At 36.0% G+C, this 18,175-nt stretch overlaps 1 protein-coding gene across 1 annotated transcript in view; it reads right to left on the reverse strand.

Annotated features, from left to right (window-relative positions):
• The window catches only part of AMMECR1 (AMMECR nuclear protein 1), a 112,944-nt gene that overhangs the window by 55,037 nt on the left and 39,732 nt on the right, over positions 1-18,175 (reverse strand). Inside the window, exon 2 of the mRNA XM_066356759.1 lies at positions 2,109-2,219. Within this exon, the coding sequence (XP_066212856.1) occupies positions 2,109-2,219 (111 nt within the window). The remainder of the gene's footprint in view (positions 1-2,108; positions 2,220-18,175) is intronic.

Raw genomic sequence — 18,175 nt, forward strand, 5'->3', positions numbered from 1 at the left:
TGTAGCACCTTAGCTGTTAATTGATTGCTTTCTCATATGTGCCTTGACCGGAGGGCTACAGCAGAGTGAGTGACCCCTTGCTCAAGCCAGAGACCTTGGGCTCAAGCCTTGTTCAAACCAGATGAGCTCATGCTCAAACCACCATCCTCGAGGTTTCGAACTTGGGTCCTCTGTATCCCAGTCCAACGCTCTATCCACTGCGCCACCGCCTGGTCAGGCAGAAAATCGTATTTTCTTTAAACAATACCAAGTTCCTACTGTAGTTACTACTACTAAAGATTTCTAAAGTATATAATATTTGATACCAGGATTTCTGGCACTTTTCTTTAGAAAGTACAAAGGGTTTCCATATTATCAACTCAGACTCCCCAACTATAAAGAAAAAGAAATTGAAACAGAACTAATTTTCTTGAAAATATATTCCTTGAAACACTAATGACATAAGAGTCTGTGGTAGGAGGATAAAAGGGTTCTACAGTGAATAAAAAGACCTTAAGTCTGGGAAGTGCTGCATTCCTTCTCTCTCGCTTAGAGATGAACAACACTGCAAACATAAAAGCCTCTGAGAAGTCCTGCAGTGAGCAGAGCTGTTTAAATTTGTTTAACTAGTGCTTCCAAAATATATTTGGCCATAGAATCCTTTTTTTCAGGCAATACTGAGGAACCAGACAGTATTCCTCATAAAAACCTATGCTAGGAAATGTATAATAAATGGCTTTGTTTAGCTTTTAAAAGTGTAATTTCATATGCACCTGTCTAAAACAGGTAGTCACTGGCAGAATTTGCTAAATTCTCAAAATGAGTCCATGTTAATTCACACCGGCGGGAAAAATCTAACATGTCTAGACTAAGCATTTACACTATCTTTAGCAAGTTGTAGTTATTTCCAGAATATGCGTTTTGACCCCTTTGCTGCCTGCATGTTATTTAATCAAGTCAAAATACCGAATTTCTAATACCCGTGAAAATCTAATAATGAAGGTGACCCTCCAAGCCTTTGCTTTTCTTTCTGGGTTTCATATTAAGCTAAGAAAACCCTGTAGCTCTGAGCTACACCTTCAAATAAAAAAAATACTAAACCCAGTGACCAGTATTTTACCCCCTGGTATTATAAGCTGCATTATGTATTTCTATAGTAAAATAATGAATGTTCGATAATTTTAATCCTGGAGCAAAGTAGTGACTGATTATTACTTCTTTCCCCTAACATTCCTATTATGTTTATAGAACAAAATATGTACTGTAATTATTGCTTTATATATCGGAGCTTAAGCAACTTGTCCCACGTACAGATAGTGACCAGGGACCAATCTCTTGTTGGATGGACATTTGTGTGTATTACAACTGTAGAAGTTGTATTTGATAATCACCCTGAAATATGAACAAAAACAGTAAATTCCTTCACTAACAGCTTATTATTTAAGGAATTTTCTTCTTTGGAAATAATTTTGGAACATAATTTGCTAGAAATCTAAACTTGAGCCAAAAAACATCAGATGGCATGCTAGATGGCTTTTCATGAGTTCAGAAATTAATAAGAAAGTCTTAAAAACTGTAATGAGGCATTCATTACTATGTCCTTGCAGTAGATGAAACAAACTAAGCTACAATTAATTCTGGGTAAATTGTGAATCTGAGTGATTACACTGCCAGGCTATGGCAATGCTTTCTTCCTAGGTTCCTTGGTTCAATTTCATAAATACATAAAACTGTAAAAAATTGCAAGACGAAATAAACATTAACAATTTTTTAAAAATCCTAATAGAGAAGATGCAATGACTATTATTGTGGAAATAATAAATTCTGGTAACCCATGGACATTGGTCATTGATTTTACAGTTATACAAAATAATCTGATATTGAAAGAAAAGAAAAACACTTCAACACATCTATGGCAGAATACATGTAATCACACTGTTCTATATTATAATATATCTATCAATAACATTTTACCAGAGATATGGCAAATGGTCGAAGAAAACAAACATGAAAGGAGTCAGCAATGTTGACAATTCAGTAAAGAAAAAAGAATTAAAGAATCAGGTTCAAATTTCTAAGTTCTTTTTTTTTTTAATGTAGAAACAGAGGTAACAAAAATTGGTCTTCACCTGGTAAGTGTGTACTCCCTGAGTCCTGAATGCAAATTCATGGCAGAAAAAGTACCTATGCATCCACGCAATCTTTTGTCTCGACCAATCTTCCACGTTACAAACAGCGGGCTGTAAGGGAAGATAAAAATAGGGTGAACCAATCAATTCAACTTAAGCAAGTATTTATTATTTACTATATGTAAGGGTAGATGCCTAAGAAAGAAACACCAAATTACAGGACCTCAAGGGGCTGCTCCTAGCCCCGTGATGGTGAATCATTTTATAAAAACTGCCCACTTTTGCAGTGCTGGTCAACCTAGTCCCTCCCGCCCTTTAGTGGGCGGTCCAGCTTTCATGGTGGGCCAATCGCAGTGCCGTTTGGTGGTTTAGTTGCTCAGCTACTGCCCACCATGAAAGCTGGAACGCCCACTAGTGGGCGGGAGGGAGAAGGTTGACCAGTACTGCAAAAGTGGGTGGTTTTTATGAAAAGGTTCGCCACCACAGTTCTAACCCAATAGGACTCATTTTAGCAAAAATTACATCTACATGGCATTGAACATATCCTGTATGTTAGACAGCACAATAAATGTTTTAAACAAATTATCTATGGCATCGACACCAACACTCTTAGGAGGCTGGTGTTATTACTAACATTTCTGTTTTACGTATAAAGCAGTCCCCTAGTCCATACATAACAAAGTAGGAACTTCAACTTGGGCAGTCTTGACTATAGAGCCTTAACTATTGTGACTATCTGATTTCCTTATTTAAACCTCAAGCTACTGATGGATTCATAAGTCTAGTTTAGAAAATCAGGGGGATATCACCACTTTTAACAAATAATTAACTGTATATATCAGGACAAAGTACTGTGAAAAGTGCTATAAAAGATACAAACTTGTCTAAACATAGTCATTGTTCTCTGGGGCCAGTACAGAGGGCAGGCACATTCACAGTAATCTCAGACAAAGCAAAGGAAATAAGTGCTATCAACTATTTCTAAAATGCCATAAATTAAGCTACTGGGATAGAAGAAAATTTCATCAAGTTTGACCTATTAAAATGAGTAGGTTTGAGAAAAGTGAAGGACAACAGCAAATGATAACAAAGTGATGCACTGAAAACAAAATTTATTTTGTGTCTTAGATAAAACTATTGCCAATAAGTACAATCTCTCAAGCATCAACTAATCAAAATATCAACTATGATATAATGGCACCAAGAAAGTAATATACTTTTAAATAAAGTTTAATACAGTGACTGTTTGAATTCTGCAGCAAACTGCTGACAGCCTCAACTGAAGTCTAAAAAATTATTTTTATTAGAAGCAACTTTATGTGCCAGTTTTATGAAATAAATTACACATTTTAGGACATCTTGTGAAAAGGTAAACAAACATCCTACCATTGGGGATGGTTCATGTTAATATGAGTATTCACAATATTATTAGTATAATATATTTCAGCTTCCTAAAAATTTAAATCTTAGGGGGACATACCATACGTCATATCTTTCTAATAATATGCTGGTGGAGAACACATTCTTTCTTTCATTATTATTATTATTATTATTATTATTATTATTATTATTATTTAGACATTTAAATTTAACAGGGTGACATTGGTCAACCATAGTCACATTCTTTCTTTAAAGTACTCTTTAGCCAGTCATCAGGGCTTGGGTGGAAGATACCCTGTTGAAGCACTCGGTAACCCACCTCAAACACTGAAATTGTGCTGAGTTCTGACAGGAGCCACAATGGCAGACATGTTCCCAAATAAACAGTACACAAACCAGGGAACAGCACTAAGAATTAGCTTCTTCCAGGAGCCAAATACCCAGAGGCACTGGAAAAGGTGACTAAAGTAAAAGGCGAAGTTGTGATGCTAGTATTCAAGTGCTGAATGACCTACAGTACAGGTACTAAAGTACAAAGCAAAATGTAAATTCTAGGTTTTCTATTTTGTACACCCCGTGTACTGAACATCTTCTAATTTGAGATAAGGTTCCAATGTTCCAGTTGGAAATTTTCTCTAATTGCTCTTGACTAATATTAGAGCAAAATGACAAGGATTAGATGGCATTATGTTCTCTTTTAGTGCCCTAAAATTCACATGTTGAGTCTAAAGATGAATCTTACCACTTTGTTTTTTACTTTCTCATTTCATGAAGTCAACATTAGCAACCATTACATAGACAGTAAGATAGCCGTCCTCTGCCACAGCAATGTCCATACAAAGTATCTGTACACGAGACATGTCTCTTGGCAGACCCAGAACAAAGTGAATCACACTGTAACATATATAAAATGTCTTTAAAATACCATGATGGCTTCTCAATAACAACTAAGTGACATTATTTCTTCCTCAGTGATTTGAGAGAGAAATCTGCAAGTGTGAGTGAATTCATTTCCTATCAAAAAGACCGGAAATGAAAGTCACTTAAAAGTACTTTACCTTCAGTTTTGTATTTATCCCACTAAAATATATATACACATCACTCATACTATAATCCTCTTTACTCTAGCAAACATTTGGAATTGGCAGGGTAACTAGGAAAAATAAAAACACAGATTAAATTCTATATTATGGAATATCTTGGAGGGCATTTGAACATATAATGGAGGAGATCATACAGTTACTATCCCTGATGAAGGAATGATGTATTCAGGAAGTAGGGCGCTAGAGGATATACTGCATTTTGCCAGGCAGCCTGGGAAAAAAGGCACTCCATAATAAGTAAGAGCATGAAGGTGTTAAAGTGCACAGCACTGTGGTCTCTTCCAGATGTAACAGTCTATGAATTTCAGGCACTGTTGAATATGTGTTCCACAGAGCCCTCATAAGAGGGAAAGCAGATGTAGAATTGTCTGGACTCTCCCTGTTCCTTACCAACCTCCACTTTGTTATTGCGGGAAGTATCTGTGTGTCAAAGATGTGATGGATGCCTACTTGACAACCCCACTGTGTTGAGGACAGATACCTGAAGATGGAAGAAATCAGACTTTAAGTAGACACAATAAAACTATTCTTTCCAAGTCTGAGATTCTAATTATTCATTTGCAAAGGCTCATCCATTGTCTTTTATAAAGAATACATATATAGAATTAGAAGAAAAAAACCCAAATCTAAAAGCAGTATTTAATGGGGAAAACAGGAAGTTAGTGATTTTAAAGTAGACTGAAATACATAAATATAAATGAGCACAAAAGATTTGATCTTGCCTGACCAGGTGGTGGCACAGTGGGTGGAGTATCAGCCTGGGACACTAAGGACTCAGGTTTGAAACTCCGAGGTCATTGGCTTGATCAAGGGGTCACTGGCTCAGCCACTAGCACCCTGGTCAAGGCATGTATGAGATACAATCAATGAACAACTAAGATGCTGCAACTATGAGCTGATTCTTCTCATCTCTCTCCCTTCCTATCTGTCTGTATATCTCTCACTAAAAAAAAAAAAAGAAAATATTTGATCTTCAGTGTGATAACTACTTTGTACAGGGCAATGAATATGGGGACATTCAATATGTATTATCTAAAAATAGCAACACACAAAGGGAGAAATAGGCAATTTCATTCTTAAATGTGTTATTAAAACATGTATGAGTTACCAGAAGGACACAAGACATCAACATAATCAGAGACAGATCAAAGTAGAAAAAGGGATTTGAGCCCATTGAGAGAAACTCCTCAATGACAAGGATATAAGGAAAGCAGTTCATAGCAAGACAGAGATGGAATGTTTGTGGGAAATACTTTTACCATATGGTTTAAGGCCACCTACATACATTGAAAAATAAACTGCAAACTAGAAAGAGGCTCAAAATAAAATGAAATATTAATGGAAACGTTTATCTGACGGTAACCAGACATTGCTTTTTAAGGAATTTTCTTAGTCCTGAATATTTTATACCACTGTTTTAAGAAACGTTTGGAGAAACTCCATTTTCCCTTCTGTAGACAGTAACAGGAAGTAACCACCTAATATAGGTGAATCCGCCCTGCCAACTGGTAGCCAATACCATCAGGTCAACAGCAGTAGATCTCTGGGAAATGTCGCTGCATGGAATCAGCAACAGTAGGGACAAGCAATGCACCGTAAATTTGAGCAGGATGTTCCCCAGTCCCAGGGAACATGCCACTTCCTATGCCCCTTTCTGAGAATGTCCTATTGATGCACGTCAGAACAAGTTAGAAATATGTTTGTGGGAGAGTTGTACAACTGTGAAAATGGTGTATTGACTTAACAATATTTTATCATAAAATTTTGTTTTCCCATGCCATATCATAGCAAAAACAGAGGTTTAAAAAAAACAACAACAACACCTTAGACATTTGCAAGGTCCCCACACTGGCAATTTACCTTCATTAGAATTAAGTTGTTTAGAATGAAGTTTGTAGGTGGAAACATTAACAATATCATATCAATCCCCACCAATATAATACTAATTTCTATAACAGAGAAATTCAACAAGGAAATTAATAATGTAGGCAGATACAGGTAAAGAGAGAAGCCCTCTAGCACTTGGTTGTTTTCCTTCCACCTTAAATAATAATTGCTGCTCAATTATGTTTAGGTTCTTCTACTATTTAGCTTAAAAGTCCACCAGAATTACTCATAATGTCCAACTCAATACCATAACTTTCCAGAACCTAGAAGCTTAGAGGAAAACAGAAATGTCAGTCTTCCTTCCACCATCGGGTTAAAATATTTCACTTCTTATTCCAATACAAAATTATATATCTCATCTACGAATCATATAAACTACAGATTCAGTTCATAAATATGTACTCAATGTAGTGAAACCCTGTATTAGTCTGCTTGGGGTGCCATAACAAAATACAACAGATGACATGTCACAAACAACAGAAATTTATTTTCTCCCAATTTTCAGACTGGAAAATTCAAGATCAAGGTTCCAGCAGGGTTCTGTTTCTGGTGAGAGCTCTCTTCTTGGCTTGTAGATGGCTGCTTTGTCCCGACATAGCTTTTCCGCCAAGCATTCAGAGAGACCCATTATAGGTCCTATCTCCAAATACAATCACAGTTTGGGTTAAGGTTTCAACTTAAAGATCTTGTGAGGACACAATTCAGTCCATAGCAAATCTCTAACAAAAATGTTAGCATGTAGTTAAAAGTTTATATAACAATGTATCTAAGGTTACTATTTAAAAGAACTTTGAAGAGATTATCTGTTTCTTCACCATTGTATTTTTTTTTAGATTTTACTTATTGATTTTTAGAGAAAGGAGAGAGAGAGAGAGAGAGAGAGAGAGAGAGAGAGGGAGGGAGAGAGAGAGAGAGGGAGGGAGGGAGGGAGGGAGGGAGGGAGGGAGAGGGAGAAGCGGAGAGCATCAACTCATAGCAGCTGATTTCCATATGTGCCTTGACTGGGTAAGCCCAGGGTTTCAAACCAGCGACCTCAGCATTCCAGGTTAACGCTGTACCCACTGCGCCACCGTAGGTCAGGTGGAAAACATAAAGTAATCAAGGGAGACTAAATGCAGAATCATCATGCTGGATAGTGTTAGAACGTGGCTGATTCTCCAAATTTTCTTATAACCAATTTAACTTTTTTCCAGTATGGGGGGGGGGGGATTGTGCATAGCAAACCAAATATATTTCTAAAATACCAGAGAATACGAAAATCTCATAAATACTACACAGTACCATGCAGGTAAGGCATAAGCATAAATCTCCTCCTCCTTGGAGAGATTAGCTGTGCAGATACCAGGACAAACTGGAAATGCTGGATCAGCCAGAAATACTAAACCCAATCAACAAGCTTCTCTACTATTCCCATTAGAAGCTCATAGCAAAACCCACCAGTTTATTTTTGATGGCTTCCCAGCATCTGTTCTGTCGCCCTCTCAACCTTCTTGCTTCATTTTTTCCTATTGTCTAGCCAGCCTTCATCAAACTCAGGTGTTCTAGGGAATACCTACAAATTTCCACCATATCAAAATTTCCATTTACCACCTGATGTTTAAGTAATTCACACTATGTAATGAGGCTTCTTAATGAATGAAGGAATGAATGAATCATTAATGAATGAATAAGGCTTAACTCTTCCAGATAATTTGAAATTCAAATGAATAGGAAGCCCTGAAAGTAAAGGAATAAAAAGGAGAAAGGGGGAGGAGGTATGGTCCAATATAGTTTACACTTTCTCAGCCATACCAATCCTTTACTGCAGATAAGGAAAATACACTAAATCACCATAATAGCCTTATACCACAGTCTTCCCTCTAACCTTTGTAAATACTCTGTATTCCATGGGGCTCAGGAAAATAAGGAGATACTGCATAAACAGACAGCACGGCTTAGTATAGAAAACCAGAAATATCTGAAAGCGGGAACCAAGAATGACCAATCTTTCAATACTTTTTTTCACCCTGGTGTTCCTAGAAATTCTATCATAGCAACATTCTGTTCTTTTTTTTTCCCCCTCTCTTTTTAAATAATGTTAATTTAGCTGGCAAATGCCAAAGGAAGAGAGGCATTATAAAGTCTTACATATGACTTGGAAGGTTGAAAGTATGTGTGTGTCTTGTAAATCAAGGATAATCAACACCAACACATAACCAGCCAAATCACAAACATACTTCAAAAGATTCACTGGATTCTGCCAATTTTTGAGCTGAAAGAACCATTTTTTCCTTTTTAGCAAGAACAAATCAACAATTTTCAGTAAAAAAAAAAATCAGTCTCAGCCTTGATATACTGAGATAGTCTGTCCTATTATTCTGTTTTTTATAGCTCCAAATTAGATGAAAAAGACTACCTGCATTGGAAAAAAATACCGTATTTGTCTATATCTTTTCTTCTTCGTTGACACTGCAGTAAGTATTAAATTTAATATATGGTAGCAATGTCAGGATGAAGTAGCTTTTTTTTTCCTGATCACAGGAACAAACCACATATCTTTATTATCTGAAAATCTCATAAAATTTAAATGGCAAATTGCAATACTTTCCAAAATAAAATCATTTCTATGTAGAATTCCCAGTCTGAAACCATTTCTTCAAAGAACTTTAAGGTTTGAGAGAGCTTTTACAATAAAAAGAATTAATTATTTTTATATATAAAACAGACCAGGCAAAAACAGATGACCTTCGCTAGTCTTAAGATTTCTAAACTAAAGATAAGTTAAACTAAGAGACTAGGATAACGAGATCCAGGAGTTTTGGAATGAATATTGACTAACACAGTCAAATCTTTTTTTATGCCATTAAAAAAAATTTTTGGAGCAGTGTTTTGAGACTTGCATGACTTGACAGTTTCTATGCTAGATGATGGGGAGAATTCATAACATTTTAAACAAAGTAATGAAGACAACTAAGGTTTTGGTTTGTTTGCGTGTGTTTCTTCCTGTTTTAGTCTGTTTTGTTTTGATTTGGTATCTGTATTTTCCCTTGCCCAGTAATGACCTATCCTCACCACCTGTCTTACACGGAGAACCCGATTACCAGAAAAAATATATATATGCTGATTGATTTAAACACTACCATAAAAAGAGCCGGAGACTTACCCAGCTTCTTCATTCTAATTTTTATCTTGTTTCCGTCTGAAAGAGATCCATATAATGTGCTAGGTTAACAAGTAAGACCTGCAATAAAACTTTGATATATTTGTTTTTCACACGTTTCCTGGGTTCTAAGGAAGGTAAGTGTTTCTAGGTCCTGGATTGGATTATTTGCTCCTTTGGGAGAAAGGAACTGCATAGACTCAGCGTTGTAACAGCAATTCAGCAAGCCCTTCTTATTTTTAGGGAAAGGAGAAAGGCAGGATCTAGGGACAAAGGACTCCAGTGAGATCTTATTTTGTATCAGGGCTGCTTAAGCTGCCTTTGCGTCCTCAATCCTTTTACATTTCAGAAAACAGTTCAACCTCTCTGTACTATAATATCCAAGAGGTTGAGGGTTATTGTTTTCAAGATTTTATTTATCGATTCTACAGAGAAAGGAAGGCGAGGTAGCAAGAAGTATCAACTCATAAGTTGCTTCACTTTAGTTGTTCATTGCTTGTTTGTCGTATATGCCTTGACCAGGCAAGCCCAGGGTTTCGAACCAGCAACATCAGCGTTCCAGGTCATTGCTTTATCTGCTGTGCCACCAGAGACCTCAAGGTTTTTGGGGTTTTTTTTGCTGTTGTTTATATGTTGTTGTTGGTTTTCTTAATGGAATTGACACCCTCACCTGCAAAATGCTTCTTTTTTTAAAAAATCCAAACTTTTTTGAAGTACAATTATAAAATAAAAACACCTATTTTGAGTGTAAAATTCAATGAATTTTGACAAATATACAAATTTTGACAAATATAAACCACAATCAAGGTATGAGATTTCCACCACCCCACAGAGTTTCTTCACGCCTGTTTGCAAATAATGCCTCACTCATATTCCTGGCACCTGGCAGAACACTAACCTGTGTTTGGTCACTATTATTTTGTCTTTTCTAGAATTCCATGTAAATGAAATCATCCAATATGCAGTCTTTGGTGTCTAGCTTCTTTTATTTAGAATGCTTTGATACCCACCCATGTGGTTTGGTTCTTTTTACTGTTGAGTAGTATTACACTGGATGGATATACCGAAATTTATTTATATACGCATCTGCTTATGGATATTTGGATTGCTTCTAGTTTGGGGATTCTATAAATAAAGCTGCTATGATAATATTTGCATTCAAGTTTCTGTGTGAACATAAGTTTTCTCATTCTTGTTAGGTAACTACTTACAAAGAGAACTGCTGAGCCATCCATGAGTAGGTGTATATTTAACTTTATAAGAAACAGCCAATTGGCTGTACCAATTTCCAGGGGCTGTGCCAATTATGAGTGTCACAGTTGTCGACATCCTCACCAACACTTGTTCTTGTTTTTTTTTTAAATCAAATTAATGTGTAGGTATATTGCATTGCAGTTTTAATTTGCAGAGCTCTGATCACTAAGTATATTAAGCAACTCTTCAAGTGGTTAATATTCATTCACATTTCTTCCCTTGGGAAGTGCTTGTTCAACTGATTAACTCATTTTTAAATTGGATTGTCTTCTTTTGAGTTGTAGATTTTTAAAACATATATTCTGGATACCAATATATTTTCTTAGTCTGTGGTTTGCCTTTTCATTTTCTTTTTTTCTAAATTGAATTTATTAGGGTGGCACAGTCCTTTTCTATGGAATTATTAGTAATACTAATTCACATAATTTTCCAGGGTTCAGGGGCCCAATTCTACAACACATTTCTGCACACTGTTTTGTGAGGGAGACAATAGTCTTAATGGTATCTTCTGAAGAGCAGACATTTTAATTTTTGATAAAGTTTAATTTTATCAATTTTTCTTTCCTGATCCATGCTTTTTTTGTCAAACAGCAGAAATCTTTACCCAAAGGTCATGAAGATTTTCTCCTGTTCTCTTCCAGAAGATTTACAAATTTAGGTTTTACATTTAGGTTTCTGACATGAGTTACTTTTTGTGTATAGTGTGAGGTAAAGGTCAAGGTTCATGTTTTTATTTATTAGTATTTAGTGTTGGATTTTTCTGTGAATGTGCATAAGGAATATTAGTCTTTGGTTTTCTTGTAATATATTTGTCAGTTTTGGGTATTTATAGTGATGCCAGCCTCATATAATGAGTGGAGATGAATTTTATCCTCCCCCATTTCCTCAAATTTGGTTTATCTGTTCCTTATATATTATATAGAATTCACCATTGAAGTCATTGGAGCTTAGATTTTAATTATGGGATTATTTTTAATTATGGCTTTAATTCCCTTAATAGGTATGAGGTTATTTAGATTTTCTAGTTCTTTTTAAATCAGTTTCAGTAATTTGTGTCTTTCAAGGAATTCTTCCAATTCATCTAAATAGTAGAATTTGTTAGCATAAACTTATTCACAATATTCCCTAACTATCCTTTTCATACCTCTAAAAACCCTTCTTTCTTTCCTTCCTGATATTTATGTTAATTTGGATCTTTTATCTCTTCTTTTAAAATTTTTTGAGAGAGAGAGACAGAAACATCGATCTGTTCCTGTATGTGCCCTGACTGGGGATCAAACCTGCAACTTTGCACAGCAGGATGATGCTCTAACCCAGTGGTCCCCAACCCCCAGGCCGTGGACCAGTGGGCCATTTGGTACCGGTCTACAGAGAAAGAATAAATAACTTACATTATTTCCGTTTTATTTATATTTAAGTCTGAACGATGTTTTATTTTCTAAAAATGACCAGATTCCATTACATCCGTCTAAGACTCGCTCTTGACGCTTGTCTCGGTCACGTGATACATTTATCCATCCCACCCTAAAGGCCAGTCCGTGAAAATGTTTTCTGACATTAAACCGGTCCCTAGACCAAAAAAGGTTGGGGACCACTGCTCTAATCAACTGAGCTATCCATCCAGGGTTATTTTCTTGCTCTCTTTTATCTTTACCAGTCTAGGTATAGGCTTATTAATTTTATTGATCTTTTCAAAGACCTGGCTATCAATTTAATTGATTTCTTTATTGTTAGTTTTTTATTTTATTGATTTCTTCTCTTCTAATATTTTATCACTCTTACTTGGGGCTAATTTTCTTTTTATTTTCTTACTTCTTATGGTGGAATTTTACTGACTTTAGATCTTCTTTATGTATCCCACAAATTTCACTGTGTTATTTTCATATTATTCAGTTCAAAATATTTTCTAATTTACCTTATACTGTCTTCTTTGGCCCATAACTCATTTAGAGTTATACTGTGCAAATTACTTATATTTAAGAATATTCCAGATATCTTTTCATTATTGATTTCTAATTTAATTCCATTTTGATCACAGAACAGACCTTGCATTATTTCAATTCTTTTGAATATATTCAGGCTTGTTTTATGGCTCAGAATACAGTCTATCCTAGGGAATGTACCATGTAAATGTGAAAAAAAAATATATATATATATGTATTCTGGTAGTGTTAAGTCCAGTCTTTTATAAATATCAATTATGTATAGTTGATTGGTAGTGTTGGTCAGGTTTTCTATTTACTGATATTTTGTCTATTCATTCTATTAATTTACTACTTATCTACTATAATTATCGACTTGTTCACTCCTTTGGTTATATATATCTTTTTGTTTTTTTCCCCATGACTTTTGAGTCTCTGTGAGGAACATACATTTAGGACTGTTGTCTTCTTGATGAATTGACCATTTTACCATTATGAAATAGCCCCCTTTTCCTGGTAATGCTGTCCTGAAATCTAATTTGTCTCATTAATATAGTCAATTCTAGCTTTCTTATGATTAGTGTTTGCATGATATGTTTTCCATCCATCGTTTTTATCTTTAACCTATCTGACTTTATTCTTAGAGTGGGTTGTTGAGAGTCAGTACATAGTTGGGTCTTGCATTTTTATGCAGCTGTTTAATTAAGAGTGTATAGACTACTTATATTTAATGTAACTGTGATATGGTTGTCTACCATGTTTATACAGTGTGTCCATAAAGTCATGGTGCACTTTCTTTCTTTTTTTTTTTTTTTTTTTTTTTTTTATTTTTCTGAAGCTGGAAACGGGGATAGACAGTCAGACAGACTCCCGCATGCGCCCAACCGGGATCCACCCGGCATGCCCACCAGGGGGCGATGCTCTGCCCCTCCGGGGCGTCACTCTGTCGCGACCAGAGCCACTCTAGCGCCTGGGGCAGAGGCCAAGGAGCCATCCCCTTCACCCTGGCCATCTTTGCTCCAATGGAGCCTAGCTGCGGGAGGGGAAGAGAGAGACAGAGAGGAAGGAGAGGGGGAGGGGTGGAGAAGCAGCAGATGGGCGCTTCTCCTGTGTGCCCTGGCCGGGAATATGGTGCACTTTTGACCGGTCACAGGAAAGCAACAAAAGATGATAGAAATGTGAAATCTGCACCAAATAAAAGGAAAACTCTCCCAGTTTCATACCTATTCAGTGCAGTTCGATGTGGGCTCATGCACAGATTTTTTAGGGCTCCTTAGGTAGCTATCCCATATAGCCTCTACAGACTCATAACTGACTGATGGCCTACCAGAACGGGGTTTCTCCACCAAACTGCCAGTTTCTTTCAACTGCTTATCCTACCGAGTAATGTTATTCCTATGTGGTGGCACTTCATTATAAATGCGCCGATACTCACGTTGCACTTTGGTCACGGATTCGAATTTAGCAAGCCACAGAACACACTGAAATTTCCTCTGTACCCTCTACATCTCAACTGGCATGGCCGTGGGCTGCTCCGCTGTATTATACACGGTGTTACATCATCATCTGTGCATGCACACATGCTGCCACATCATCCTACAGAAACTGGGAGGGTTTTCCTTTTATTTGGTGCAGATTTCACATTTCTATAGTCTTTTGTTGTTTTCCTGTGACCGGTCAAAAGTGCACCATGACTTTACGAACACACTGTATTTTACATTTGTTTTTTCTGTATTTCCCATTTGTTCTTCATTCTTCTTTTTCTGTTTTTGGATTAAATGACTATCATTTAGTATATATTTTTACTGTCATTATTAGCTTATTAGTTGTGCTTTTTTTTAGTGGTTGTTCCAGCTTGTATATGATGAATCTTTAGTTTACTGCAATCTACCTTCAGGTAGTATTACATCACTACTCACATAGCATAGAAACCTTAGCAGCATACTTCCATTTCATGCCTATCATCCCTTGGGACTGCTGTTATATGTAATATAAATTCCATGATGAACCAGTGATTTTGTTTTAAACAACCACTTAATTTTTAAAGAAATTTTAATATGAGGGGGAAAAAAAGTCTTCTTTACTTTCACCATACTTACTGCACTTAACAGGAATTCTTCATTACATTATAGAGATCCAAGTTTCCATCGGGCATCAGTTTCCTTCAGCCTAAAGAAACTTCCTTTAATGTTTCTTGTAGTACAGGTCTGCTGGTGACAATTTTTTTCAGTTTTTGTTCAGGAAAAGTGTATTTCACTTTTATTTCTTTTTGCTCTAATTTTTTAAAAGCATTTTCACTGGAGATAGGATTTGAAATTGACAGTACATTTCTTCTTTTTCCTTTAATACTTGAAAGAGTTCATTCCATTGTCTTGTTGGCACTGTTTCTAATGAGACATGATTTCTCGTCTGTGTTGTTCTGTATGAATGTGTCTTTTTTTGTATCTAGCTCCTTTTTAATTTTTTTAATTGAACTTATTGGGCAAAAATATGAAACTAGACCACTTTCTAGCTTTTTTAAAAATTTTTCCATTGACTTGAGAGAAAGAGAGAAAGAGAGAGAGAGAGAGAGAGAGAGAGAGAGAGAGAAGTATCAACTCACCATTTCACTTAGTTGTGCCATTTAGTTGTGCACTCACTGATTGCTTCTCATACATGCTCTGACTGGGGAATCAAACCTGTGATTTTGGCATGCCAGGTCCACTCAATGCTTTATCCACTGAGCCACCCAATTGGGGTCTCTTGCTTCTTTTAAAAATGCCCCCTGTACAACTGATTTTCAGCAATTTGATCATAACAGCCCTAGTTTTGGTTTTCTTTGTGGTTATCCCACTTAGACTTCATTGAGCTTGTATGGGTTTATAGTTTTAATCAAAATTGAAAAATTTTACCCATTATTTCTTAAATTATTTTTTCTGCCTATTCCTTTATCTCCTTTTCTTCCGGGACTCCAATTACACATATGTAAGTCTGCTTGATACTGTCCCACAGTTCACTGAAGCTCTCTCTTAGTTTCTCTTATCCTTCTGAGTTGCAGATCGGATAATTTCTATTATGTCTTCAAATTCATTGATCTTTTTTTTCTGCAGTCTAATCTGCTATTAATCTTATTCAGTGAATTTCTCATTTCATATACTATACTTTTCAGCTCCAGAAATTCTAATTGGTTTTTTGTATGTCTTCAATTTCTTTCCTCATTATATGCACATTTTGCTTTCAACTGTTCAACGTATTTTCATAGCTGTTTTAAAATTCTTGTCTGCTAAGTATAACCATCATTCTGATTCTGTTTCTGTTAACTGGTTTCCTCTTGGGTATGGATCACATCTTAGTGCTTCTGGGAATGTTTAGTTTTTCGATATCAGATACTATAACAATTATATACTTGATTGTTTTGATTTTAGTGTCCTCTTTTAAAGTGTTAAAGTTTGTTTTGTCACACATCTAACTTATTTATGGATAACTGCTTTTCAACATTTGGCTTTAAGTTTTGTTGGATTGGATTCACTGTACCTTTTACTCTAGGGTTTTATTACCCCTAGTACTATTGTATGACCATTCTGTGGTCTCTACTGAATACCCTCGGTGTTCAGCAAAATCACTCTATTCTTACTGTAGGAATTCAAATATCTCTCAGTCCTATGTGATTTCTGGTAAGTTTTCAGCTTATAATTCCTAAACAATTGTTTTCTGCCCAGCTTCATGGTGTTTCTTTCGACAAATGCATATATTCATGTTCAGTAAAAGATAAAAGGTACATTTAGGCAGATTTAGGGAGCTATTTCTCTGAGAAACTCTCCTCTCCAGTATTTTGCTATACTAAGTCCTACCACCTAGGCCTCCCTGGACTCTTACCTCTGTCTCATCAATTCAACAAGACTCCAGGCTGTGCTCGGATTACCTCTCACAATACTATGGTCCAGAAACTGTCTAGAGGGAAAAAGCCAGGATAACTATAGGGCTCACTTTGTTGGATTCCTTTATCTCAGGGAGCACAATCTTGTGCTACCTGTTGCTCAATGTCTGAAAACAGTTGTTTCATATATTTTGTCCAATTTGTCGCTGGTAATAAGGCGTGTGAGGCAGAAGGAAACAAGTCTTATACTATTTACTCCCTCATGGACCAAAGTGGAAGTCTCACAGTCTTTCAATACTGAGTTAATTTAAGAGTCAAACTCTGGTAGGTTTCACATATTAAATGTGAAAAAAAAACTACCACAAATAGTAGAAGACTACATCATGCAGGAAAATGGTACAGGAAGCAGAAAGCAAAAGGGACAGATCTCTTCAGCTTTGACAGGTATTGAATTCTCAGAAGAATATGAAGTGACTCAACCAATTTCAGGGGCAACACACGGCTCATAACCAAAAGGTTAGAGATGTCATTCTTTTTTTAATATATATAGATGTCATTCTCAAAAATATCAAATCAAAACTCTAAAGCCCAAAGTAATAAAATAAAATAAAGCAGTCAGGTAGAAACTGAACTTGACTAAAGTGTCAGTTACCAGTCACACTGATATTTCTTTCTTTAAGTCCATGCCAAAAATAGCTCACTCCTTTTATTCTCCCTCCACACAAGTTTTTTTTTAATAAAATCCATTCTATCTGAACCACCTTAATATACAACAGCTAAAAAATCGTGAGGAAGTTAATAATCATGAATGATGTCTGATATGTGAGTGCTTTGTTATTGCTATTTTAAAGGGCTATTTTTCAATTATTACCATTTAAATTATCTTATGGCACACCAATTTACCTCACTAGTGTACTAGGTGACACCAAATTTATCACAGTCTTAATAGCACAAGTCTTACAATCACAGTGTCATATCTATAGAAAGGCTGTCACCTAAGGACAGGAACTCCACATTAACTAAACCAGATATATTATCTTGTGATGGAACAAATACAAAAAAATACTGTGACATGAAACATTATATTATCATATCAAAATTATTTTAAAAATTCCCCACTAGCACATCAGGTAACACCATTATAGTTCGGTGTTTGAAAGTAAATGAGTCCATGTCTAACCTGGGAGGCACGAAGTAACACACTTCCAGAGAAAATGAAGACAGCAGTAAGCAAGGCAGTGCAGAGCCTCTGAGAAAAAAAAAAGGCAAAAATATCCCCGAATGACACTGGCTGAGAAACTGAGGTAATAAGGTAGCGAAATGAAGATAATTGCTTACTTTCCCCCTTTACACTTCTCTTTAGGCAGTCCTATATAATTGCCTACTTCAAAGCCTGTAACTTTGTAAACAAACGAAGCAGAAGCTAAACAAAAAGACCAAACTCCCTGGGAAGATAAGAAAGAACACAGCAGTCCTACCAAAAACATCGGTACAACAACTTCCTCTGTATATTTAAATCCTCTGGT

The sequence above is a fragment of the Saccopteryx leptura genome, chromosome X (assembly GCF_036850995.1).
Source record: "Saccopteryx leptura isolate mSacLep1 chromosome X, mSacLep1_pri_phased_curated, whole genome shotgun sequence".
In the NCBI taxonomy this organism is placed as follows: domain Eukaryota; kingdom Metazoa; phylum Chordata; class Mammalia; order Chiroptera; family Emballonuridae; genus Saccopteryx; species Saccopteryx leptura.